This window comes from Papio anubis, chromosome 20, assembly GCF_008728515.1.
Source record: "Papio anubis isolate 15944 chromosome 20, Panubis1.0, whole genome shotgun sequence".
NCBI lineage: Eukaryota > Metazoa > Chordata > Mammalia > Primates > Cercopithecidae > Papio > Papio anubis.
Window position 1 is genome coordinate 13,072,935 of NC_044995.1, and position 25,858 is coordinate 13,098,792.

General features: G+C 39.1%; 1 protein-coding gene and 1 pseudogene across 3 annotated transcripts; one reads left to right on the forward strand and one right to left on the reverse strand.

Moving 5' to 3' along the window:
- Window positions 1–731: 731 nt before the first annotated feature.
- On the forward strand, window positions 732–24,985 carry ZNF235 (zinc finger protein 235). 3 transcript variants are annotated; one of them, XM_009194677.4, is made up of 5 exons: window positions 732–3,230; window positions 4,767–4,829; window positions 8,143–8,269; window positions 8,963–9,058; window positions 22,137–24,985. In XM_009194677.4, exons 2-5 carry the CDS (start codon window positions 4,815–4,817, stop codon window positions 24,113–24,115), a joined length of 2,217 nt encoding a protein of 738 aa, XP_009192941.1. In that variant the 5' UTR covers window positions 732–3,230; window positions 4,767–4,814; the 3' UTR covers window positions 24,116–24,985. The 3 variants fall into 3 exon arrangements, with proteins under 3 accessions (XP_009192941.1, XP_003915717.1, XP_009192942.1); XM_003915668.5 differs by having other exon boundaries at window positions 733–3,230; window positions 8,963–9,046; XM_009194678.4 differs by lacking the exon at window positions 732–3,230 and adding an exon at window positions 3,259–3,770.
- LOC116271642 lies at window positions 13,954–14,473 on the reverse strand (annotated as a pseudogene).
- Window positions 24,986–25,858: the final 873 nt, after the last annotated feature.

Below are 25,858 nucleotides of genomic sequence, written 5' to 3' on the forward strand. Positions count from 1 at the left end.
TTTTCTTTTTTTTTTTTTTTTTTGAGACAGAGTCTCACTCTGTCGCCCAGGCTGGAGTGCAGTAGCACGATCTCGGCTCACTGCAAGCTCTGCCTCCTGAGTTCACGCCATTCTCCTGCCTCAGCCTCCCAAGTAGCTGGGGCTACAGGCGCCCGCCACCATGCCTGGGTAATTTTTTTGTACTTTTAGTAGAGACAGGCTTTCACCGTGTTAGCCAGGATGGTCTCGATCTCCTAACCTCATGATCCGCCCGTCTCAGCCTCCCAAAGTGCTGGGATTACAGGCGTGAGCCACCGTGCCTGGCCGTACATTGCCTTTTTTTTAGACATAATGCTATTACACAGGTAAATGGTATGTTTACAGTATAGTATAAACATAACTTTTATGTGCACTAAGAAACCAAAAAAATCATGTGACTCACTTTATTGAGATACTCATTTTATTGCGGTGGTCTGGACCCAAACCTGCAATATCTCCCAGGTATGCACATATTAAGAAAACTTTGGTCAAGTAAGGTGGTCATGCCTGTAATCCTCTGCACTTTGGAAGGCTGAGGTGGGAGGATTAGGATTGCTTGAGGCTAAGAGTTAGAGACCAGCCTCTGCCACATAGGAAGACTCCATTTCTACAAAAAAATTACGTTAAAAAATTATCCAGGCATGGTGGTACATGCCTGTAGTCCTAGCTACTCAAGAGGCTGAAGCAGGAGGATTACTTGAGCCCAGGAGTTTAAAGTTACAGTGAGCTATGATGATTTCACCAGTGCACTCCAATGTAGGCAACAGAATGAGACCCTGTCTCTAAACAAAATACTTTCTGCCCTGAGGTTCATAAAGGTATTAGCCCATATTATTAAGTGGTGTAATTACTTCTGGAACTAATTACCCAGTGTTAGGTCAAACTTCACAGATTAAGCGCACAGTCCTCATAAGACTTTTTTCATTCCAAACTGCAAGTTCAAGGGTTTCCATGCCACCCTCACTTCTGACCAGCTGACCACTTCTGATCACTAGCCTCTCAGGTTTAATAATGTACTGAAACAACTCACAGAACCCAGGAAAATTATATTTATTAATTACAGCTTTATTATAACAAAAGGATACAAATCAAAACCAACCAAAGGTAGAAAATGCATAGGGCAAGGTCTGGGAGGGTTCCAGATAGAAAATTCCATGGTTCTTTCTCTTGGAATCAGGACACATTACCCTCCCAGCACACAGCTGTATGAGAATACTTGCCAACCAAAGTCGTCTATCCAAGCTTGTGTTCATAGATTTTATTAGGGCTTTATTACATAGGTGTGATTGAGAACTGACGTGTAACTCAATCTCTAGCCCCCATCCTCTACACAGGCTGATGTTATTTGGCTCAGAGTCGTAAACTTCAAATCACATGATCGATCTGTCTGGTGTAACCAGCACCTATCTGAAGTAATCTCACTAGCATAACTTATCTAGAGGCCCATGATGTGTCTCTGTCAGAGACAATCTGTCAGATAGAGTGTGAGTGGCCCACTGTGAATAACAAACAGCTTCTATAATTCAGGATATTTTAAGAGTTTAAATGCCATCTCCCAGGAACTAGGGACAGAGGCCAAAAAAGTTGGAGAAATCCAGAATGTGTAACATCATAACAACTGACCTAATTCCTTCAACAGGCCAGGGTCTGAAAAAGGGGATGATGCAGTAGTGTTCAATAATAAATACACCTAAGTAGATAAATAAAATGAATGGACTGGATATTGATTTGACAAACCAGTCATAAGATACTTTTAGGTAATCAGGAAATTTTTAAAGCAGATTGGGTATGTAAAGGAAAATAAAAATCTCAGGATCCTCCAAACTTAGGCAAATGTGGAGATTAAGCCCTGGAGTTCATGAATTGTAATACCCTCTTCCAAATGAACAGCTGTGCATTAGCCCGATCCCCATGAAAGGTGAAAAGCCTTAGGTATTTGGGAAGAGCTTTCCCCATAGATCATTCATAAGTAAACTTATGTGCAAGTAAAACCTTGCACTCTTTCTCCAAGCCCATGTGTGATACGATTCTTCTGGTACACCAAGGCAAGAATCTCTGGGATACAAGACCCCTCTTGTGCTTGCGATAAGGCAGGGGTCTAATTGAGCTAACACAAGCCTCCTATGGATGGCTAAACTAAAAAAGTACCCTGTGAAACACGCCCACTGGGGCTTCAGGAGCTGTAAACATTCACCCCTAGACACTGTCGTTGGATTGGAGCTCTGCAACCTGCCGTGTGCAGGCTCCCTCTAGAGGTTTGAGCAGCTGGGCACGAAGAAACGAGCCACACCCCCATTACATGCCCTGGGAGGGGGACAAGCGAACTTTTCCCGTTTCATCACAATTTACTTTCGGCACTAACATGATTGTTCAGCTGTCTTCATCAGCAGGCCTTTATTCGAGGAGATTCCTGCCCAAGCAAACTGTTTAATTGTTCATTATGCTTCCGCAGAGACCCATCAAATTTTCAATCTCTTCCAAAGAAAGTACCAAAAATCCTTGCTATATCCACCAATCCCGGACTGTAGTATCATGATCATTATGCAATACTAATAAAATCCCTTGCAATGAAAGACCCGCCTTAAACATCCAGTTCTCAATCAGTTCCAACCTTGCCTTGACACTTTCTCTGTGAAGGTGCCAACGCTCCGTCGAAGTGTTGTCCTCCATTGCTGCAATCAGCAACAAATTCCGTTGTTTGTCTTATCAACAGGTTGAGTTGATGATATTCGGGGAGCCGGCATTTGACACAAGTTTGAGATCTGGTATTCCTTAACGTTCGGCGTCCATCGGAGCTCAGCCTAAGTCACTTTTACGCTTCCCATTTTTAGCCTACCCTTTGTTTCTGCTAAAAATTTTGGTTTCTAGCTTATTTTCATAATACAAGCTGAACTTTTCACTTTTATATGCCATCACTTTAAAAATTTTACAATTATTTTCTCATGAATTTTTAAAATGAATAAAACTAAAAGGAATCTGACAGTAGTAGCGCCAGAGAAGTGTCTCAAACCCAACCGGCTTGAGTCAAAACAAAACCCAGCTGGTGGGAAGCGCGACCCTTGGAGCATTCTGGGAACTGTAGTCCAGGAGTGAGAGAACTCTGAGACGCTTCCGCTTAGGAATTCTGGGAAGTGGAGTCCACGAACCGTGGGCACTCGCAGGCACTTCCGCTCCAGGAAGGCGAGGTCGGACCTGAGATAGCTCCCAGGGAGGTGAGTCAGCTCCGGGTCTCCAAGACTTCTCCGAGCCCTCTTGGCCTGGGCGTGGGGCCAGCGATGAACCGGTCCTTGGCTTGGGGAAGAGAAGCTGTGGCCCGCGCTCGAGGGCAGGGTTGGGAGACTGCGGGAGTTTGCGTCCCCTCGGCGGAACCTCTTGCGTTGGGGGCGGGCTTGCGTCGTGCTTCGAGGTTGAGGGTCTCCCGCCCTCTCTGCTGCCCTAGCCAGCCTCACGCACATACCAGCCAGTCCTGCCTGCTCCTCGCGGCAAAATATTGGGCAAGTTACTTAATCTCTCCTTGTCTCAGTTTCCTCGTGCCTGTAAAGGGTTAGTGCGTTCCCAGTGATGTTCTTGTGAGAATTAAATGAGATTTTATAGAAATAAGCTTAAAACCAGTGCATAGGAAAATGTTGGATGCCGCCGTTAATTCTGTTATACTCAAAAATACGCCTGTTGTTTGGAAACTCCTCTGAACCTGGGATGGGGTCGGAGATCCAGCTACGGAGCCGCTGTCCCTTCTCTAATCCTTGCCTGAGGTGGGGCCGTTCCTGGATTCTTGTACTTTTCTAGCCTCTTGACAGGAGATTAGTTCCAGCCGGAGCCTGGGGAATGTCCTCTGTGTTTTATCTCAGAGAAGCTATCGTCATTACAGATTTGCAGAGTGCCAGAGGTGTCCTGAGGAGCTAATAAATGTTCAGTATGTGGTTATAACCAGTAATCCCGTGTGGTTAACTTAAGTGTAACAGCATTTCTTAGAGAGTTTTAGGGTTTTAGTAGTCATTGCTTTCATGCATATGGAAAAAGAGACTTTCTTGAGGCTCCTCCAGCTGAGTAACATTTGCAAGTAATTACATCTATTGGAGGAAAAAAAAATCCGTAGCAGTTTAACTGTCATTACCAACGGACCTAATTATGTTAGACAACCAATCACAGTTACAGACTTTTCTGAGGGTCATGGTAACTCACAGGACAGAGCAATTATCTTTGAGTTCTGGGTTTCTTGAAAAATTCATTTTCTAGAAAGCATACTCAAAAGGGCAGTTTTATGAAGCATAATAGCACTTGCTTGTCAGAAGCTGCAGGAAATAGAGAATACAGGCATTATTTTCCCCATTTACAGGTGACTGAATTAAGGCACAGAGAGATTAATAATTCACTTAAGGTTTATACTGCTTATACTGTTTATACTGATCAGTAGAAAATAAGTAGAAATGCCTAAATTTGAAGCCAGGCATTTTGGCTCTGTTACATTACCCTGCCTGTCTTTGTCTCATTTCCTTGGAGACTAAGATTCAGAAGGAGTACGCAGGGAGCTGCATTTGATTTAGGTCTGTTAATATGAAATGTTCATGAACAAAAGCAGCTGGGTGAGGGGGCCCAGTGGTAGCTGGGATCCAGCTCCCGTTCTCACTAAGCTGTGTGTAACTGTGCCTGCCTAGAGAAAGGGAGACCTTTCTCTAAAGTGCCACATAAAGTGCCATGTTGACTAGTGGCATCCCTAACCTATCTCATGATGCCTTTCCCTCCCCCAGGTTCACTCCCCCGGAACTCTGCCTTTTCCCGGAAGGAAGAGGGGGAAAATGACCAAGTTCCAGGTAAGTTTATTTTGCCTTTCTGTTTCTTAAAATGACATCTCATTGCACAAAGATTGGACACATTTTTCCCATTTGGAAGAGTAAAGGGAACGAAAGGTGCTTGAAAGATTGTTATATGCCAGGCTCTTGCCTTTTATTTCCAAATAATAGTATAAACATTTATATATATATATATCTTAAATATTTTAAAATCTATTTATGTGTAATATATTTATATATGTAAATATAAATTTCTAAATATATATATTTAGAGACAGAGTCTCACCTTGTTTCCTAGGCTGGAGTGCAGTGGCTTACTGCAATCTGGGCCTCCTGGGCTCAATAGATCCTCCCACCTTAGCCTCTTGAGTGGCTGGGACCACAGGCACGTACCGCCACAACCGGCTAATTATTTTTAATAGAGAGGGGATATTCCTGTGTTGCCCAGGCTGGTCTTGAACTGCTGGGCTGAAGTGATCCTCCTGCCTGGCCTAACAGATACATTTTTTAAATGGAAAACAACTGTCACATTACAAATATGTTTACCAATAATTTCCCACCTTCCTTTTCATTTGCACTCACAAATATATATAATCGTACTTTACGTACAATTTTGAGTTTTTTAAATTTAATTTTATATCACCTACGTTTTATCATGTCATTTTCCATCGTTTACCTGATTTTATTTTTCCTCATTCTCCATGTTCATGTAATCTATGAATTTTGCCATTTTAAGGACATTGACAATAGCAGTTTTTCCCCATATAACTTCTCTTCCCAAATAGGAATTTTGAGAATTCTACCATTTTTTAAATCTTTAAAGTTTTAGACTCATTTTCTCGTACACGACACCTCATTTTATGGAAAGAATAAAGTATAGCTTGGTGCAGTAGCATCTGACTGATGCCAAACTCAGAGAAAGTAATTTTAGTTTCAAACAAGAGCTAGATTTCTTTCTTTAATTCTAAGTAAAACCTTGTATTATAGTTAAGTATCTGTTTTATTCATTAACATGTTATTATATTTTAAAGATGTACATACTTAGTTTAAAAGTTTTATAGCACTTGGAGATTCGCCAGGAAATTTGCTCCATGGAACAGCTTTGTGAGGATGTAGATGGCCTTACCTGCATTTTAAACATAGACAGGTGTGAACCTTTAGACTTAGTGAAGTCCACTCAATGCCCAGCTGAAGTTAAAGCTTTCAGTGCCTAAGCCAGAAGTTTCAGGTATTTCATTTGGGTGAAGGCCAGGCACAGTGGCTCACCTGTAATCCCAGCACTTTGGGGCTGAGGTGGGTGGATCACTTGAGGTCAGGAGTTCGAGATCAGCGTGGTCAACGTGGTGAAACCCTATCTCTTCTTAAAATACAAAAATTAGCTGGGCGTGATGGCATACACCTGTAATCCCAGCTACTCGTGTAGATGAGGCAGGAAAATTGCTTGAACTTGGGAGGCGGAGGTTGCAGTGAGCCGAGATCACACCACTACACTCCAGCCTGGGCGATAGAGTGAGACTGTCTCAAAAAAGAAAAAAACAGAAGAGACTATTCAGGGACCTGAGGCTATGCTACACGTGTATGTGTCCCTGGCATGTCCTGGTGGATGAAGAGCTCCAAAAATAACATTGCTCTTCACCAGATTCCCTTTCTCAGTGCATGACTCTTTGCCAGGTGTGTCATCAAGTTGTTTAGTACGTGGATGATCAGAACTCCAGCCAAAACAAATGTAAGGATGAGCAGTGTAAAAAATAAAAATGTTAATTTCCATACAGAAAAATGCCATATACAGATTTATGAGACAAATAGGAAACAGGTGCAGGGGTAGGAATTTATATATTCTAGAAAATGACTTAATATCCTTAATAGTAATGTTATTGATACATGAAAAATCCCAATAGGATTAAGGAAAGGCAATATGTGAAGAAAAATAATATCAGATCATCTTTAAAAAAATTAAATAGCTGTTTATATCACTCACCAAATTGTTCAAGATTTTAAAAAAATAATATAAGGTCCAGTTTTGGCCACAGTACAGAGAATCGGGAGTACTTACAATCTCTTACAGGAAGAGTTAGTTGAGAAAATTAACATTATACCAGCAAAACAAAGACCAGCAAAACAAAGGTGTATATATATTTTTTACAATGTAATTTCCACTTCTTGGAACTTATCTTTTTTTTTTTTTTTTTTGGAGACAGAATCTTGCTCTCTCATTCAGGCTGGAGTGCAGTGACATGAACTTGGCTCACTGCAACCTCCACCTGCCAGGTTCAAGCGATTCTCCTGCCTCAGCCCCCCGAGTAGCTGGGATTACAGGTTTGCGCCACTATGCCCAACTAATTTTTGTATTTTTAGTAGAGACAGGGTTTCACCATGTTGGTTGGGCTGGTCTCGAACTCCTGACCTCAAGTGATCCGCCCACCTCGACCTCTCAAAAGTGCTGGGATTACAGAAGTGAGCCATCGCGCCCAGCCGGAACTTATCTTAAGGAAATAACCATATGAGCTGGCCGAGATCTATGTAAAAATATGTTTTTTGTGGCGTTGTCATTTTTGAATTTAAAATGATCGAATGTGCATTATTTAGAATGGTTAAATATATTGTAGATCATGTTTGTGAGCTATCATGCAGCCATGAATGGGATGAAAGAGATGATGGTGATGATAATAAGAGTAATGACTAACATTTATTGAGTACTTACTGTATGTCACACAGTGTCCTAAGTTCCTTATAGTATTCACGCATTTAATCCCTTCAAGGACCCTATGATAGAGGTCTTCTTATACAGATGTGGAAATTGAGGTATTGAGAAGTTAGGTGACTTGAGCAATGTCACAAAACTAACAGTGGATAGACCCTTGGAATGTGAACTAAGGCAGTCAAACTCAAGAGCCTGCACTGTTAACCTTGACCCTAAATGCTGCTGCAATTGACCAATATAGCATGTTCCTGAGAACCCAGAGAATGAACTGCATACTTGTCTCAGAGCTTTATGAAGGCCTGTTGGATTGACAAAATAGTGGTACTATCCACTGAGAGAAGATAGGTACCATTAAACACTGTTGGGAAGAAATTAATGCAAAATTTCTTATAAAATTTGGTGCTATCAGTCAAATGGTAAAATGTGTGTATGCCGTGATTTAACAATGACAGTTCTAAGGGATTTAACTATATAAAGGGCACCACGTTACATGTACAAGGTATTTTCCTTTTTCCCCCTAGCATTTTTGGTGTGATTGTGGAAAGGAAAGAATAGTAACTCTACAGAAAGAGTTGCTTAGGTGCCAGTGGCCATTGGGTACGAGATTGAGGTTACATGTGCTTGATGTTCTAGGAGGCAGTGACATTCAAAGATGTGGCTGTGGCCTTCACTGAGGAGGAGCTAGGGCTGCTGGACTCTGCCCAGAGGAAGCTGTACCGAGATGTGATGCTGGAGAACTTTAGGAACCTGGTTTCAGTGGGTAAGGACAGGCACCCTCTGTAATTCAGCAGGGTTTCTCAACCTCCATGCCATTGATGTTTTGGGCCAAATAATTCTGTGTTGTATCAGGCTATCCTGTGTATTTTGGGATGTTAGTGGCATTCCTGGCCTCTGTCCCCTTGTTAAGGCTTTGGGACTGCTCAGAGACTAGAGTTTTTCTGTCTCTTTAGAGCATAGAGACAAGATGTTTCTGGCCTTTGTTCCAAGACAAATGATTTTCTTTTAGAAATGAACTATAAAAGAACAGTTGAGCTTGGCTCCTCCTGCTTTCTTTAAACTTGTCCGTCATGATCCATTGGTGGGTCAGGAAATTAGTAAGTTGCATCAGCATTTCTGTAATAAAATAGAGTAACAATATCAGAGCCCCTTAGCCAGAATGGTGCATATTGTGGCAATAACTGCTGCTGCTTGCAGTAAGGGATGTGATGAAAACAGATACAGATTAGAAACAGGTCCTTTAATATTTTATTTCAATAGTTTACATAGGGTAATGTATTTCCAATGGTAGTAAATGTATTTCTTATAATGTGTTGTGATTAAAAAAAAGATGTTTCCTGAACATTGCATGGAGGGGCAGGGAGGAGATTTACATCATGTGATTGGAACCAGAATTTTTCAGTACTCTTTGCTTTTAACACTTCAACATTTTCACTTAAATACTATCTTTTTATAGGACATCAGTCCTTCAAACCAGATATGATATCCCAGTTGGAGAGGGAAGAAAAGCTTTGGATGAAAGAGTTTCAGACCCAAAGAGGTAAGCATTCAGGTGAGAACTGTGCAGCTGGAATCATAGTTAACAGCTGTTATTTTTCCTTTATTCAGGATAATTTCTTCTCCACCCAGCTGAGAGATTTTTTTAAAAAACATCTGTCATGGCTGGGCGCAATGGCTCAAGCCTCTAATCCCAGCACTTTGAGAGGCTGTGGCAGGTGGATCACTTGAGGTCAGGAGTTCAAGACCAGCCTGGGTAACATAGCAAAACCGTGTCTCTACAAAATATAAAAAAATTAGCTAGATGTGATGGATGTGCCTGTATTCCCAGCTACTCAGGAGGCTGAGATGGGGAGATTGCTTGAACCTGGGAGGTATGGGTTGCAGTGAGCCGAGATCCGCTACTGCACTGCAACCTTGGTGACAGAGCAAGACTCTGTCTCAGAAAAAAAAAAAGAATAAAAACATCTGTCACATCATGTCACTTCTCTGCTTCAGACCCTCCACTGGCTTCCCATTTCACTGACTGAAATCCAGTGTATTTAAGGAGCTTGTAAGACTGTATAATGTTTGCCTACTCACCTAGCTTTAGTATTCTGTTTTTTCCCCTCCCTTTGTCTCTGCCATCCTCACTTGTTCCTCAAATATGACATCTGCATCACAGCCTTTTACTTTCTGTTCGCTGGCTGGAATGCTGTTTTTTCTTAAACCTCTGTCCTCTTTCTGATTGATTGATTGATTGATTGATTGATTGATTGAGATAGGGTCGCACTCTGTTGCCCAGGCTGGAGTGCAGTGACACAGTCTCCACTCACTGCAATCTCCATCTCCTGTGCTCAAGCGATCCTCCCACCTCAACCTTCTGAGTAGCTGGAACTACAGGTGCACACCACCACACCCGGCTAATTTTTGTATTTTTTGTACAGACAGGGTTTCCCCATGTTGTCCAGGCTGCTCCTGAACTCCTGGACTCAAGCAATCTGCCCACTTCAGCCTCTCCAAAATGCTGGGATTATAGACGTGAGCCACTGCGCCCAGCCCCTCTTCCTTATTTCATTCATACCTCTGCTCAGAAGTCATTTCATGAGAGGCTTTCTTAAAATATCATCTTCTGGCCGGGTGCAGTGGCTCATGCCTGTAATCTCAGCACTTTGGGAGGCCAAGGTGGGCAGATCACGAGGTCAGGATATTGAGACTATCCTGGCTAACACGGTGAAACCTCATCTCTACTAAAACTACAAAAAAAAAATTAGCTGGGTGTGGTGGCAGGTGCCTGTAGTCCCAGCTACTCAGGAGGCTGAGGCAGGAGAATGGCATGAACCCGGGAGGCAGAGCTTGCAGTGAGCCAAGATCACGCTGCTGCACTCCAGCCTGGGCAATAGAGCGAGACTCTGTCTCAAAAAAAAAAAAAAATTCCATCTTCCCTTCACTCTCCATGTCCTTAATTTGCCTGAATTTATGTGTAAGCACTATACCACCAAGGCTTATTCACATATATTTATTTTTTAATTGTGGTAAAATATATATAACATAAAACTTTAACATTTTAACCATTTTTGAGTATATAGTGACATTAAGTACATTTACATTGTTGTGTAGCCATTACCACGATCCATCTCCAAAAGTTTTTCGTTGTTCATAACGAAACTCTGTACCCGTTAAACAATGACTCCACATTCCACCTCTCTCTCCAGCACCAGTTAACCATTGTTCTACTTTATGACTCTGAATTTGACCATTCCACGTACTCAAGTGGAATTATATATTTGCCCTCTTGTGTCTGGCTTATTTCCCTTAGCCTTATATCTTTGAGGTTCATCTATGTTGTAGCATGTGTCAGAATTTTCCTCTTTTTTATGGCTGAATAATATTTCATTATAGTACAGTTGACCCTTGAACACTGTTTTCCACAACAGCAGCACCATTTTACATTTCCACTAGCAGTGCACAAGGTTTCTAATTTCTCCACATCCTCACCAACACTTGTTATTTTCTGTTTGTTTTTTTTTTTTTTTTTAAATAATATCCGTCTGAATGGGTTTGAAGTGGTGTCTCATTGTGGTTTTGATTTGCATTTCCCCAATGATTAGTGATGTTGAGCACCTTGTCATATGCTTATTGGCCATTTGTATTAATATATCCTCTTCGGAGAAATATGTGTTCAAGTCCATTGTACATTTTTGAATCAGGTTTTTTTGTTGCTGAGTTTTGGAAGTTCTCTATATATTCTGGATGTTAGTTCCTTATCAGATGTATGAGTTGAAAATCTTTTCCTCCTTTCTGGTTGTTGCCCTTTTTACCCTGTGGATACAGTGTCTTTTGATATAAAAAGTTTATGTTGGGCGTGGTGGCTCACACCTGTAATCCTAGCACTTAGGGAGGCCGAGGTGGGTGGATCACGAGGTCAGGAGTTGGAGACCAGCCTGAGATGGTGAAACCCTGTCTCTACTAAAAATAAAGAAAATTAGCCAGGCATGGTGGCGGGCACCTGTAATCCCAGCTACTTGGGAGGTTGAGGTAGGAGAATTGCTTGAACCCAGGAGGTGGAGGTTGCAGTGAGCCAAGATCACGCCCCTGCACTCCAGCCTGGGCTACAGAGTGAGACTCCATCTCAAAAAAAAAAAAAAAAAGTTTTTAGTTTTCATGAAGTCTAGTTTGTCTGTTTTTTTCTTTTATTGCCTGTGCTTTTGTTGTCACATCCAAGAGACTATAAAATCCAGCATTGTGAAGCTTTCGCCATATGGTTTCTTCTAGAAGTTGTGTGGTTTTCATTTTTTTTCTCTTTTTTTTTGAGACGGAGTCTTACTCTGTTGCCCAGGCTGGAGTGCAGTGGCACGATCTCAGCTCACTGCAACCTCCTCCTCCTGGGTTCAAGCCATTCTCCTGCCTCAGCCTCCCGAGTAGCTCAGATTACAGGCACCTGCCACCACGCCTGCCTAATTGTTTTTTTACTTTTAGTAGAGACGGGGTTTCACCATCTTCACTAGGCTGGTCTCGAACTCCTGACCTCATGATCCACCCGCCTCGGCCTCCCAAAGTGCTAGGATTACAGGCGTGAGCCACCACACCCAGCCAGTTTTCGCTCTTACATTTAGGGCTTTGATGCATTTTGAGTTGATCTTTGTGTAAGGTAAGGGTTGACCTTCGTTCTTTTGCATGTGGATATCCAGTTTTCCCAGCCCCATTTGTTGAAAACTGTCCTTTCCTCATTGAATGGTCTTGGCAGCATTATCAGAAATGATTTGGCCCTACATGCAAGAGTTTATTTCTGAGTTCTCTAGTCTGTTCCTTTGGCCTATATGTCTTTATGACAGTTTTGGTTAATGTAGCTTTATAATAAGTTTTGAAATCAGAAAGGAAAAAAGATTCCTCCGTATTTTTTCTTCTTTTCAAGATTGTTTTGGCTATTTGTGGTCTCCTGCAATTACATGTGAGTTTTAGGATGAGTTTTTGTATTTCTGCAAAGAAGAAATTGGGATTTTAATAGGGATTGCATTAAATCTATAGATTGCTTTGGGTGATTTTGGTAACAATATTTAATTGGTAACAGGTTTTTTCTGTAATCTTTAGGGTTTCTACATACATCTTTTGTGAACAAAGATAATTTTACATTTTCCTTTCCAATTTAGATGACTTTTCTTTATTTTTCTTGCATAATATCTCTGACTAGAACTTTCAGTACTACTGTGTTGAATAGAAATGGTAAAAGTGGGCATCCTTGCCTTGTTCTGGTACTAGAAGAAAAGCTTTCCATTTTTCACCATTGAATATGATGTTTGCTGTGGGTTTTTAATGTATGGCCTTTATTATGTTGAGTTAGATTTTTTCTATTCCTGTTTTAAATATTTTTATCATGAAAAGATTTTTAATTTTGTAAAATGCTTTTTCTACATCAATTGAGATGATCATGTGTTTTCTTCTTCATTCTGTTGGTGTGGTATATTACATTGATTGGTTTTCATATGTTACACCATCCTTGCATTCCAGAACTAAATCTCATTTGGTCATGGTGTAATTCTTTTAATATGCTGCTGAACTCTCTTTACTAGGATTTTGTTGAGGATATTTATATCAGTGTTCATAAGGGACATTGGTCTGTAGTTTCCTTTTCTTATAGTATCTTTGTATTTGGTATTGGGGGAATCCTGGTCTCATAGAATGAACTAGGAAGTATTCCCCCTCTCTTCAGTTTTTTGGAAGAGCAAAATGAATTGGTGCTAATAATTCTTCAGATGTCTAATAGAAATCACTTGTGAAAGTCCAGGACTTTGCTAGGAGGTTTTTTATCACTGATTCAATATCCTTTGTAGGTATAGGTCTATTCATATATTCTGTTTCTTCCTGATTCAGTGTTAGGTTGTGGGTTTCTGAGAATTTGTTCATTTCATCTAGGTTATCTAATTTGTTGGCATACAACTGTTCATGATACTCTCTTATCCTTTTGTTTCTATAAACTCAGTAGTAATATACCAACTTTCACTTCTGATTTTAGTTATTTGAGTCTATTTTTTCTTAGTCAATGTAGCTAAATGTCAATTTTATTGATATTTTCAAGGAGCCAACTCTTGTTTTATTTTCTCTATCCTTTATTCTCAATTTTATTTATTTTTGCTCTTATCTTCATAAGATTTGATTCCTGGCCGGGCATGGTGGCTCATGCCTGTAATCCTAGCACTTTGGGAGGCCAAGGTAGGCAGATCACCTGAGGTTGGGAGTTTGAGACCAGCCTGACCAACATGGAGAAACACTGCCTCTACTAAAAATATAAAATTAGCTGGGCATGGTGGCACATGCCTGTAATCCCAGCTACTCGGGAGGCTGAGGCAGGAGAATCGTTTGAACCCGGGAGGCAGAAGTTGCGGTGAGCTGAGATCACACCATTGCACTCCAGCCTGGGCAACAAAAGCGGAACTCTGTCTCAAAAAAAAAAAAAAGATTAGATTCCTTTCTTTTGTCAGCATTGGGTTTAATTTGGTTTTGTTTTTTGGTTTTCACATTTTTACTGGAAGCCACTGGGGAGGGTCCTCCTCCCTGTCAGTGGAGGTGCTCACAGTTTCTTCAGCCACTCCAGGCTTGGGCCCTAGGAGTCCTGGGGTTGGCTGGACACCAGGCACCAGGCACACTGCCATCATCTCAGACAGGCATTGGGTAATTGTAGGGTGTGGCCTGGTTGATCATGATGGCGTACTTGGTGTAGGGGCTGAGTGGGGGCAGAATTATAGCGTGGCCTGCAATGGTGAAGGACACAACCAGCACCGACTCTGGCCCAGGCATTCTTGAAGAAGGCAGCAAGTCTTGCAGCCATCTTGGTCTCGGCAATGGCAATGGCTTGTTATTTTTTTCAGTTCCTTAAGGTGTAAGGTTATGATGTTGATTTGAGACCTTTCTTCCTTTTCTTTGTAAGCATTTATAGCTATAAATTTCCCCCTTAGCACTGTTTTTGCAGTGGATTTGTTTTCATTTATCCCAAGATATTTTTTAATTTCCCCTGTGATTTCTTCTTTGATCTGTTGGTTGTTTGTGTATTAATTTTCACATATTTATGGAATTTTCAGGTTTTGTTCTGCTGTTCATTGCTAGTTTCATTTCATTTTGATCAGCAGAGATACTTTGTGTGATTTTAATCTTTTTATATTTATTAAAGCTTTTTTGTAGTTTAACATATGGAGTATCCTAGAGAATGTTCTGCATGTACTTCAGAAAAATGTGTATTCTGCTGTTACTGGGTGGAGTGTTCTGTATAATCATAGTCTACATGTATATATTTCCATATACTTCAGAAATGTATAAAACATAGAACTTTGATTAATTCTAAAATTGCTTATGTCCTTTGTTAAGATATCATATAATCCACCAAACTGAGGGAGATATGTGATAAAAATGACTTAGTAGGATACCATTTGTAATGCCACCATTCAGTTCAGTTTTAACATTCATTTTACATCTTTTTCTGTTAATGAAAATTGACTTGATAGTTTAAATGGATAATTTCTGCTTCTCCACCCTTCCCCCAACATACACATAATTTGGATGACCTATTTGTTTTCCTTTCTATGACTTTAAACTTTTTATTTTGAAAACTTAAAAAACATAGAAAAGTAAATAATGCCACAAACTGTATATCCATACTGTCTTAGCAGTTATCAACTTTCCAGTGTTCCTGTTTTTTCTATTCCCTTCTGTTTTCTTCTGGAGAATGTCATATTTTTTTCTGGAGAATGTCTTATCACCCATAGATTTATCAGTGTCTATCTACAACAGTAATTCCTTATTGTCACTTAATATCCATTCTGTAAGCAGTATGGGCTCATATGTATTTATTGTATACTTTGTGTTATAATCCAGTATTGCATTGTTTATTTTGTTACCAAGTTGTTTCTACTTTGATCACTTGGAGCTTTTTCAGGTTGTCTCCTGTGGTTGAAATCACCAGTGATTTCTAGAAATGCAAATTAAAACAATAGTGAGATATCATCTTATACCCGTCAGAATGGCTATTACTAAAATCTGTCATGGATCTCAGGAGATCTCAGATAATGAACTCAAGATGGATTAAATAGCACCATTTACTCAATAGGATGTCCTTTCCCCAGTGTATGTTTTTGTCAACTTTGTCAAAGATCAGTTGGCTATAGGTATGTGACTTATTTCTGGGTTCTCTTTTCTATTCCATTGATCTATGTATCTATTTTTATATCAGCACCGTGCTGTTTTGGTTACTTAGAGCTGTGTAGTGTAATTTGAAGTCAAATAATATAATGCCTCCAGCTTTGTTATTTGCTTAGGATTGCTTTGTCTATTTAGGCTCTTTTATGTTTCCATATGAATTTTAGAATTGTTTTTTCTCATTCTGTGAAAAATGACATTAGTATTTAGATAGCCATTGCACTGAATTTGTAGATTGCTTTGGGCAGTATGGTCATTTTAACAATATCGATTCTGCTGATCCATGAGCATGGGATATTTTTCCATTTTTTTAATGTCATCTGCAACTTCTTTCATTATTGTTTCATAATTTTCCTTGGTTAGCGCTTTCCCCTCCTTGGTTAAATACATTCCTAGGTATTTTAATTTTTTTTGTAGATATTATAAATTGGATTATGTTCTTGATTTGGTTTTTAACCTGATCATTATTGTTGTATAGAAATGCTACTGACTTTTGTATATTGATTTTTTTAATCCTGAAACTTTACTGAAGTCATTTATCAAATCTAAGATTCTCTTGGAGGAGTCTTTAGGGATTTGTAGGTATACGATCAGATTGTCAGAAAACAGATACTAAATGACTTACTCTTTTTTCCAATTTAGATAGTTTTCTGCCTTTCTCTTGCCTGATTACTTTTCCTAGGACTTCCAGTGCTATGTGGAGTAGGAGTGGTGAAAGTGGGCAATTCTTGTTTTATTCCAGTTCTTAGGGGGAATGCTTTTAGCTTTTCCCCATTCAGCATGTTACCTATGGGTTGTCATATATGACTTTTATTATTTTGAAGTATGTTTCTTCTGTGCCTAGTTTGTCGAAGGTTTTTATCATGAGAGGACGCTGAATTTTGTCAAATGGTTTTCCATATCTGTTGAGATGATCATGTGATTTTTAATTCTGTTTATAGACTTAATCACATTTATTGGTTTGTGTATGTTGAACCATTCTTGCATCCTTGGAATAAAACCCACTTGATCGTGGTGGCTTATCTTTTTGATGTGCTATTATATTTGGTTTGGGGTGTTTTGGGGGGGGTTGTGTTTATTTTTGGAGGATTTTTGCATCTACGTTCATCAGGGATATTGCTCTGTAGTTTTCTCTTTTTGTTGTGTCTTTGTCTGACTTTGGTGTCAGAGCGATACTGGCTTTGTAGAATGAGTTAGGGAGGATTCTCTCCTCTTAGATTTTTTGGAAGAGTTTTAGTAGAATTGATACCAGTTCTTTGTTCCTTTTGTGGAATTCCACTGTACATTTGTCTAGTCCTGGGCTTTTTTGTTCTTGGGAGGTTTTGCATTGCTGATTCAATCTCACTGCTCATTACTGGTCTGTTCAGGATTTCTGTTTCTTCCTGGTTCAATCTTGGGAGGTTGTATGTTTCCAGGAATTAGTTCATTTTCTCTAGAATTTCTAGTTTTCAAGTATATTGTTCGTAATAGTCTCTGATCATGTTTTGTATTTCTATAGTATTAGTTGTAATGTCTCCTTATTCATTTCTGATTATGTTTATTTGGATCTTCTCTTTTTTTGGCTAGTCTTACTGTCAGTTTATCAGTTTTATCTTTTCAAAGATAAAAACAAGCTTTTCATTTCATTGATCCTTTGTATGGTTCCTTGGTTCTCTATTTTATTTCATTCTGCTGTGGTCTTTGTTATCTTTCTTCTGCTAGCTTTAGGTTTGGATTGTTCTTGTTTTTCTAGTTCCTGGAGGTGAGACATAAGGTTGTTAATTTTTTATCTTTTTTTTTTTTTTTTTTAAATGTAGACATTTAACGCTATAAACCTCCCTCTTAGCACTGCTTTTGCTTTGGTATATTGTATTTTCATTTTCATTCATTTCAAGAAATCTAAAAATTTGTCTTAATTTTGTCATTAACCCAAAGATTGTTTAGGATGATGTTTAATTTTCATGTATTTGTATAGTTTCTAGAGTTCTTCTTGGAATTGATTTCTAGTTTTATTCTGAGGTATGAGAAGATAGTTGGTATGATTTTGGTTTTTAAAAATGTAGTGAGACTTGTTTTGTGACCTAATCCATGCACTAATCAGAAAAGTGTATATTCTGCTGTTGGGTAGAATGTTCTGTAAATATCTGTTAGCTCCATTTGACCTAAAATTTAAGTCCAGTGTTTCTTTGTTGATTTTCTGTCTCAGTCGTCTATTTAGTGGTGTCTGTGGGGTGTTGAGGTCCCCCACTGTTATTGTATTGCTGTGTATTTTTTTAGGTCTAATAATACTTGTTTTATGAATTTGGGTGCCCTGATGTTGGGTGTGTATATATTTAGGATTGTTATATCTTACTTGTTTATTGATCCCTTTATCATTACGTAATGACCTTCTTTGTCTTTTTTTTACTGCTGTTGATTTAAAGTCTTTTTTTTATCTGATCTAAAAATAGCTACTCCTGCTTGTTTCTGGTTTCCATTTGCATGGAATATCTTTTTCTACCTCTTTACCTTCAGTCTGTGTCTTTATCAGTAAGATGAGTTATGTTGCCATTTGATTTCTTTATCTTCTTTCTTTGTGTAATTATTTTATAAGGCCTGCGAGTTTTATACTTTTGTGTCTTTTATGATGGCAAGTATCAACCTTTTGTTTTCATGGTTAGAACTCATTTGAGCATTCCCTGTAGAGCTGGTCTAGTGGTGACAAACTCCCTCAGTGTTTATTTGGGGAAGGCTTATTTTTCCTTCATTTATAGAGCTTATTCTAGTAGGATACACAATTTTTTTGTTTTTTGAAGTAACTTGAAAATAGAATCCCAATCTCTTCTGGCTTGTAAGGTTTCTACAAGTTGAATCATCTGATGGAGCTTCCTTTACAGGTGACTAGACACTTTTCTCTTGCCGATTTTAGGATTTTATCCTTTATATAAACCTTAGTCTGATGACTGTGTGCTGTGGTGAGTTCCATCTTGCAATGTATTTTCCTGGAGTTCATTAGATCTCTTTTATCTGGATGTCTAAAGCTCTTGCTAGATTAGGAAGTTTTCCTCAATTATTTCCTTAACTAGTTTTCCAAACTTTTTACTTTTTCTTCTCCCTCAGGAATACCTATGATTCGTAGGTTTGGTTGCTTTATGTAGTTTCATACTTCTTAAAGCTTTGTTTTTTCTTCTTTATTCTTTTTTCTTTACTTTTGTCTGACTAAATTAATTCAAAAGACCTGTCTTCAAGTACTGAGATTCTTTCTTCTGCTTGTTTAGTCTATTGTAAATGCTTTCAACTGTATTTTGTAATTTCTTCAGTGATTTTTTCATTTCCAGAAGTTTTTATTCGTTTGGCTTTTTAAAAAAGTTATCTATCTCTTTCTCTTTGGTAAATTTCTCATTGATATCCTGAATTGATTTTTTGTATTGCTTTTCAAATTTCTTTTGTATCTCATTGAGCTTCCTTAAAATTAGTATTTCAAATTATTTATCTGGCTCATTTTTTCCCTTATGATCTGTATTTCTTTTATGTTGTTTTTTTCCTGTTTTACTACACTGACTAGAACTTTCAGTAATGTTGAATAAAGGTGGCGAGAGTGGATATACTTGCGTTGTTTCTGATTTTCTGAGGGAAGCATTTAGGTCTAATTTTAGAATGTTAAATCAGTAGTGATTATCTTGAGATAATCACTACTTTGTCGTGATTTATCCTTTTTATACATTGTTAGATCTGATTTGATAACATTCTGTTAAGAATTTTATAAATATGTTCATTAGGAATATTAGTCTGTAGTTGTCTTTTCTTGGAATGTGTTTGTCTTATTTTGGTGTTAGAATAATGCTGGCTTCCTAAAATGTGTTGAGAAGTATTTACAGCTTTTCATTTTTCTGGAAGAGTTTGTCTAGCATTGGTATTGTTTCTTCCTTAAATGTTTAGTGAAATTCATAGATGAAGCTCTGTAAGCCTCAAGTTTTGTTTGTGGAAACGTTTGTAAGTATGAATTCTATTTCTTTGGTAGATAAGGGCTATTCAGATTATCTGTATGTTCTCAAGTAAACTTATTTTGTGTGTTTAAAGAAATTTGTCCATTTCATCTGCATTGTTGCATTTATTGCCATAAAATTCATAAGTCCTTTATCTTTTTAATAATGTATACAGGATCTATAATTATGTCACCTTTCATTACTGATATTTGTAATTTGTATCTTCTTTCTGTTTTTATCATGCATGCTAGAGTTTATTTATTGTTCTTTTCAAAGAACTAGCTATTTCTCTTATTTTCTGTTTATGCTTACTTTGCATTTAATTTGTTCTTGTGTTTTTAGTTTCTTTGACACATTTCTGCTTTATAAATTTTGCTTTAAGTAGAAATTTTGATATGTTGGTTTTTTATTTTCACTCAATTTCTAAAGTTTTGAATTATTTTTGATCCACAGTTTATTTAGAAGTATGTTGTTTATTCTCTGAATATTTGAAGATTTTGCAGAGATGTTTCTATTCTTAATTTCTGATTTAAATCAGTTGTGGTTAGAATACCCTTTGTATGACTTGACTCCTTTTGCTTCTGTTAGAACTTGTTTTATGGCCTAGAATATGGTCTGTCTTGGAGTATGTTCCATGTACACCTGAAAATAACATTTTCTGCTCTTATTGGATAGAGTGTCCTGTAAAGGCCAAGTAGTCAACTTGGTTGATAATATTGCTTCAAGCCTATATCTTCACTTATTACCTACTTGTTTTTGGTTGTGTTTGCTTTTTAACATAATTGATTGTTTTTGTTTTGTTTTATTGTCTGGCTGCTGCTGCTGCCGCTGCTGCAGCTAAGACTTTTTTTGTTTCTTCAGCTTTTGTGCATTCTGGAAAACCTGGATTCACAGAGCCTTCTTAGTCAAAAGCCACGGTCAGTGGGCTGTTTAATAATTCAGAGGGGAAAGGTGTCTTCAGTCCCCAGTTCCCTACATGTCTTCCCAGAGTTGTCATAATAGGTCTTATGGAGGTTTTTGAGCATCTTTTTCCTCTGGTTGATGTTCATCAGCAGATAGCATTTGTGGGCTTTGTCCTTTCAATGTATCGGCATGTGTTTTTCGTAACTGCAGATCTTGGCCAGGCGCAGTGACTCACGCCTGTAATCCCAGCACTTTGGGAGGCTGAGGTGGGAGGATCACTTGAACCCAGGAGGCAGGGGTTGTAGTCAGCCGAAATCGTGCCACTGCACTCCAGCCTGAGGGGCAGAGCAAAACTCCATTTCAAAAGAAAAAAAAAAAAACCGTGGACCTTGATGTTCAAGTCAATAATTCTAGTCTCTGGGGAACTGGTGTCCTCAGGGCTTGCCATGTCCTTTTTTATGAACTATTCGGCTTAATTTTTGGCTTCTACTGGTTAGCCATCTCCAAAGACAAGTGTCTTCACAGCGTCATCAACCTTCTCAACTCTGGGAAAGTTCTGGTAGTCTTTGAGCAGCGTACAAGGGCACAGGTCATCATCTTGGCTGGGCTGGACTGGTTTCTGGATGGCATATCCACAGGCGGCCTGGAGGAAGAGACTTGGAGGCTACCAGCACCACTGTTTGGAAGGAAGTCTGATGCTCCCTCCTCTTGGCTTCTCAAGAACTGGAGCTTGGGTCCCAGTGGAACTTAGTGCCCTTCACACAGTCCTTGGCATGGTGACTTCTGACCCCCAAGGGGCCAGGGCAGCTGTCCATTTCACAGCATGGACTGGGTTACATGAGTGCCACCATGCATCTTCCTACTTGCTTTACTAGCTGTTGGAAAGCGGTATTGAAATCTCCAGCTATAAATATGGATTTGTCTATCAGTTATTTTGAGCACATTTCTAACTGTGCAGGTTGTATAATGAGAGCCTATAATTGAGGCATGTATTTTGCCTGATTTATGTAGTTGCTACTTATGATTCAGTTCCTGTAGCCAAAGAAGAGGTGACTTTTAATTTACCATTCTCATAGGCAAGGAAGTCAATTTTTCCTTTCCAGGTACTTACTGAGATATCATTTTGTTGCTCTGCAGCTGGCTGGTTTCTACCCCCTGTCCTATTCTTAGATCTGTAGTTCTGTGTTTCCACAGGCCATAAAATCCAAGAAAATCCATGATGGTAAAGATAAGCTGAAAATTTCCATCACGAACTAAAGCCCGATACCGAAGGAACTATGTGTAAAATTTGGAAACATCTGGACAAAGCATTCATTTTGGAGTTGTGTATACTGGAGAATACACACAGACAGCAAGACACATACTCAGAAAAGACCCACGATATACCTTAAGCACTCACCCTGGGCTGATCTCAAATTTTCTATCTTAAATATGGCTTTTAAAAAAATTTAGTGTTCTCTTGGTTGCAGCTGCTTTTCGGAGCTCCTATAAATTTATTTCAGCCAGTCTAGTTTTTTTAACATTTCCATGGGGAAAATTAGAGCTTAGGTCTTCTTAATTTCTCTACTTTGCTAATGTCAGTCTCTGGTCCTTTATTCCTTATTCTCTCTATCCTTTCAGGAGACAGGAATCAAAACGAGATGGCGACTCTTCACAAAGCAGGATTAAGGTGCTTTTCACTGGGAGAGCTTTCATGCTGGCAAATCAAGAGACATGTTGTGAGTAAATTAGCCAGAAGTCAAGACTCCATGATAAATATTGAAGGAAAGAGCTCTGAGTTCCCCAAGCACCATGATTCCCCCTGTCAGGTGGGAGCAGGAGAATCTGTTCAAGCTTCTGTGGATGACAGCCTTCTAGTGAATCACGTAGGGGATCATTCCAGGATCATTGAAAATCACGAATTTCCAACTGGGAAAGTTCCGAATTCTTGGAGTAAAATATATCTGAATGAGACACAGAATTATCAGAGAAGTTGTAAGCAGACTCAGATGAAAAACCAATTATGTATATTCGCTCCATATGTTGACATTTTCAGTTGCATTTCACGCCACCGTGATGATAAGATACTGCACAAAAGAGATAAAGCGCACAGCAATAGTGACTGTGGTAAAGATACCCTAAAGGTATCATCTCTTACCCAGTGTAGTGTTCACACAGGACAGAAAACCTACCAGGGTAATGAATGTGAAGAAGCCTTCAATGATAGCTCCAGTCTCGAATTTCATAAGCAGGTACACTTGAGAAAGAAGTCTCCAGCGTATAGTACGCACGAGAAGGACACTAGTCATACCTCACGTATTCCTGTTCAACAAAGTGTTCGTACTGGAAAAAAACGCTACTGGTGTCATGAATGTGGTAAAGGTTTCAGTCAGAGCTCAAATCTGCAAACTCATCAGAGAGTCCACACAGGGGAGAAACCCTATACATGCCACGAGTGTGGTAAGAGCTTTAATCAGAGCTCACATCTTTATGCTCATTTGCCTATTCACACAGGAGAGAAGCCCTATAGATGTGACAGTTGTGGGAAGGGCTTCAGTCGTAGCACAGATCTTAACATTCATTGCAGAGTTCACACTGGAGAGAAACCTTATAAATGTGAGGTGTGTGGGAAGGGCTTCACTCAGAGATCACATCTTCAGGCCCATGAAAGAATTCACACCGGAGAGAAACCCTATAAATGTGGGGATTGTGGTAAACGCTTTAGTTGTAGCTCAAATCTTCATACCCATCAGAGAGTCCACACTGAAGAGAAACCATACAAATGTGATGAGTGTGGTAAGTGCTTTAGTTTGAGCTTTAATCTTCATAGTCATCAACGAGTCCACACAGGAGAAAAACCATATAAATGTGAAGAGTGTGGTAAGGGTTTTAGTTCAGCCTCAAGTTTCCAGAGCCATCAGAGGGTCCATACAGGAGAGAAACCATTTCGATGCAACGTGTGTGGTAAAGGTTTCAGTCAGAGTTCATATTTTCAAGCACATCAGAGAGTCCACACTGGAGAAAAACCATACAAATGTGAAGTGTGTGGGAAGCGCTTCAATTGGAGCTTGAATCTTCACAATCATCAGAGAGTCCACACGGGAGAGAAACCCTACAAATGTGAAGAGTGTGGTAAGGGTTTCAGTCAGGCCTCAAATCTCCAAGCCCATCAGAGCGTCCACACTGGGGAAAAACCATTCAAGTGTGATGCATGTCAGAAGCGATTCAGTCAGGCCTCACACCTTCAAGCCCATCAGAGAGTCCACACCGGAGAGAAACCATATAAATGTGACACTTGTGGTAAGGCCTTCAGCCAGAGGTCAAATCTTCAAGTCCATCAGATAATTCACACTGGAGAGAAACCATTTAAATGTGAGGAATGTGGGAAAGAATTCAGTTGGAGTGCTGGTCTCAGTGCTCATCAGAGGGTCCACACGGGAGAGAAACCCTATACATGTCAGCAGTGTGGGAAGGGCTTCAGTCAGGCCTCACATTTTCACACACACCAGAGAGTCCACACTGGAGAGAGGCCTTACATATGTGATGTCTGTTGTAAGGGCTTCAGTCAGAGGTCACATCTCGTCTACCATCAGAGAGTCCACACTGGAGGGAATCTGTAGAAATGAGAGAGGTGTGGTTCAGCCTTCAGTTAGAGCTCACATCTTTGTCTTCGTTGGGAAGTCCATGCTGATGATTTTGAAAAGTTCTTGTAAAACTAGAAGCTTCAAAGAATCTTGACGGGGAAGAAGTCTCTCAAATGCTGTGTTTTAGACTTGGTCAGGACATGATTCTTTACAAACGTCATATTTCACAGATGAGAGAAAACTTTGTTCTGTAAATATGATCAGTGTTTATATCAGAGTTACCAAGTGTCCCAGTTCTCAAGATGTAACACAGCAGAAAAGTCTTGTCAGAGTCTGCGCAGGAGAGAGGCCTTCCTTTAACAAAAATATGATTGACAGAAAAAATTGATGTCAACTAAAATGTAACCTCTATGTAAGGAGGTGTTTTTCACCACTGTATCTCTACCATGTAGAATTGTGCTTAGCTCATAATAGGGCCCAGCAATTACTGAAGAAAGTGAAGAAAATACCTATAATTAGGACAAATACTTGAAAATTCTAGTCTGTTTTGTACCATAAATTTATATTAATTTATATTCAAGAGGAATCCTACAAGTAGCCTTAATAACGTTAGTTTCAGTAAGTACTGAAAAGTGTGTAATACTGCCATCCATACTAATACAGATTTGGAAAAAAGACACGACTGGCTCCCATCCTTCAGCCTTAGTTCTTTGTACAGTGTATTAGTTGTGTACAGTATGATTTTTAGCGTCATTAGTTTATAGACTGAACAATACTGTTTTTATCTAATGTGACCCTGCAATTTACATGATTAGAATTTTTGGACACTAAGCTTTACTGTAACTCTGAAAGTGTTAAAAGTAGTTACTGATGACAAAAAGTTTCTTAGTAAACTTGAATTGTTAATCATTGGTTTCATTATTTTCATTCAGGTTCAGGTCTACTTGCTTTTCTACGTATAGTCTTTCCTGCATCTAGACCACTTTAGAAGGAGCTTTGGCAGATTTCAAGCACATTAATTTGTCACATTTATCCCCTTAAAAGGAAGTGGCAGGGCAAGAAACCTGTTGGGTCTTTATTGGAATTTTATCTTATTGTTTATTTATTCTGTTGAATAGAGCCTTGCAATGTTGCCCAGGTTGTTCTCAAACTCCTGACCTCAAGCATTCCTCCCACCTTGGCTTCCCAAAGTGTTGAGATTATAGATGTGAACCTCTGTGCCCAACCTTGAAATTGTATTCAATGTAATGATTTAGATGGATTACTGTTTACACAGCATTCTATGCTTAATACCTCTTGGTATTAGTGGACAATAAATACTCTTTGACCTGGCGGTCCTAGCACTAGAAATTTCACTCAGGAGATTGTGACAAAAGCGAGAAAGATTGTACACAAGGATCTTTATCCTGAATTCAAAAAGGAAAATGTCAGTAAAATATTTGAGTAAGTCTTGATAAATCCTTATAATATACAGCCATTAAGATGATCACAGGTCTATAATGACCAGAGAAAACATTGTTCATGAGAAAACTAGGTTAGCTCCTTCCTGGGATGGATCCAATTAATAGAAGTCTGTCCACCTAATGATGTGATTATATGCATAGAAATAATAGAAGGATATTAATATGCTAACAGTTGTTTACTGTGACATGGAAGGTTGGGATGATATTTTAACTGTTCAAAAAATTATGGTGACTTCAATTTTATCAAAGTAAAAGTGATTCACTTTGATAAAATTGATGATAATCCCTTACAGCTAAATCTTGTTTGCTTTATCTC

Excerpts from the sequence above, each read along its gene's own strand:
- ZNF235 (XM_009194677.4), top strand. Across the intron at positions 8,270-8,962 it reads TAGGAACCTGGTTTCAGTGG|GACATCAGTCCTTCAAACCA; the intron begins GTAAGGACAGGC and ends ATCTTTTTATAG. Across the intron at positions 9,059-22,136 it reads CCAAAGAGGTAAGCATTCAG|GAGACAGGAATCAAAACGAG; the intron begins GTGAGAACTGTG and ends CTATCCTTTCAG.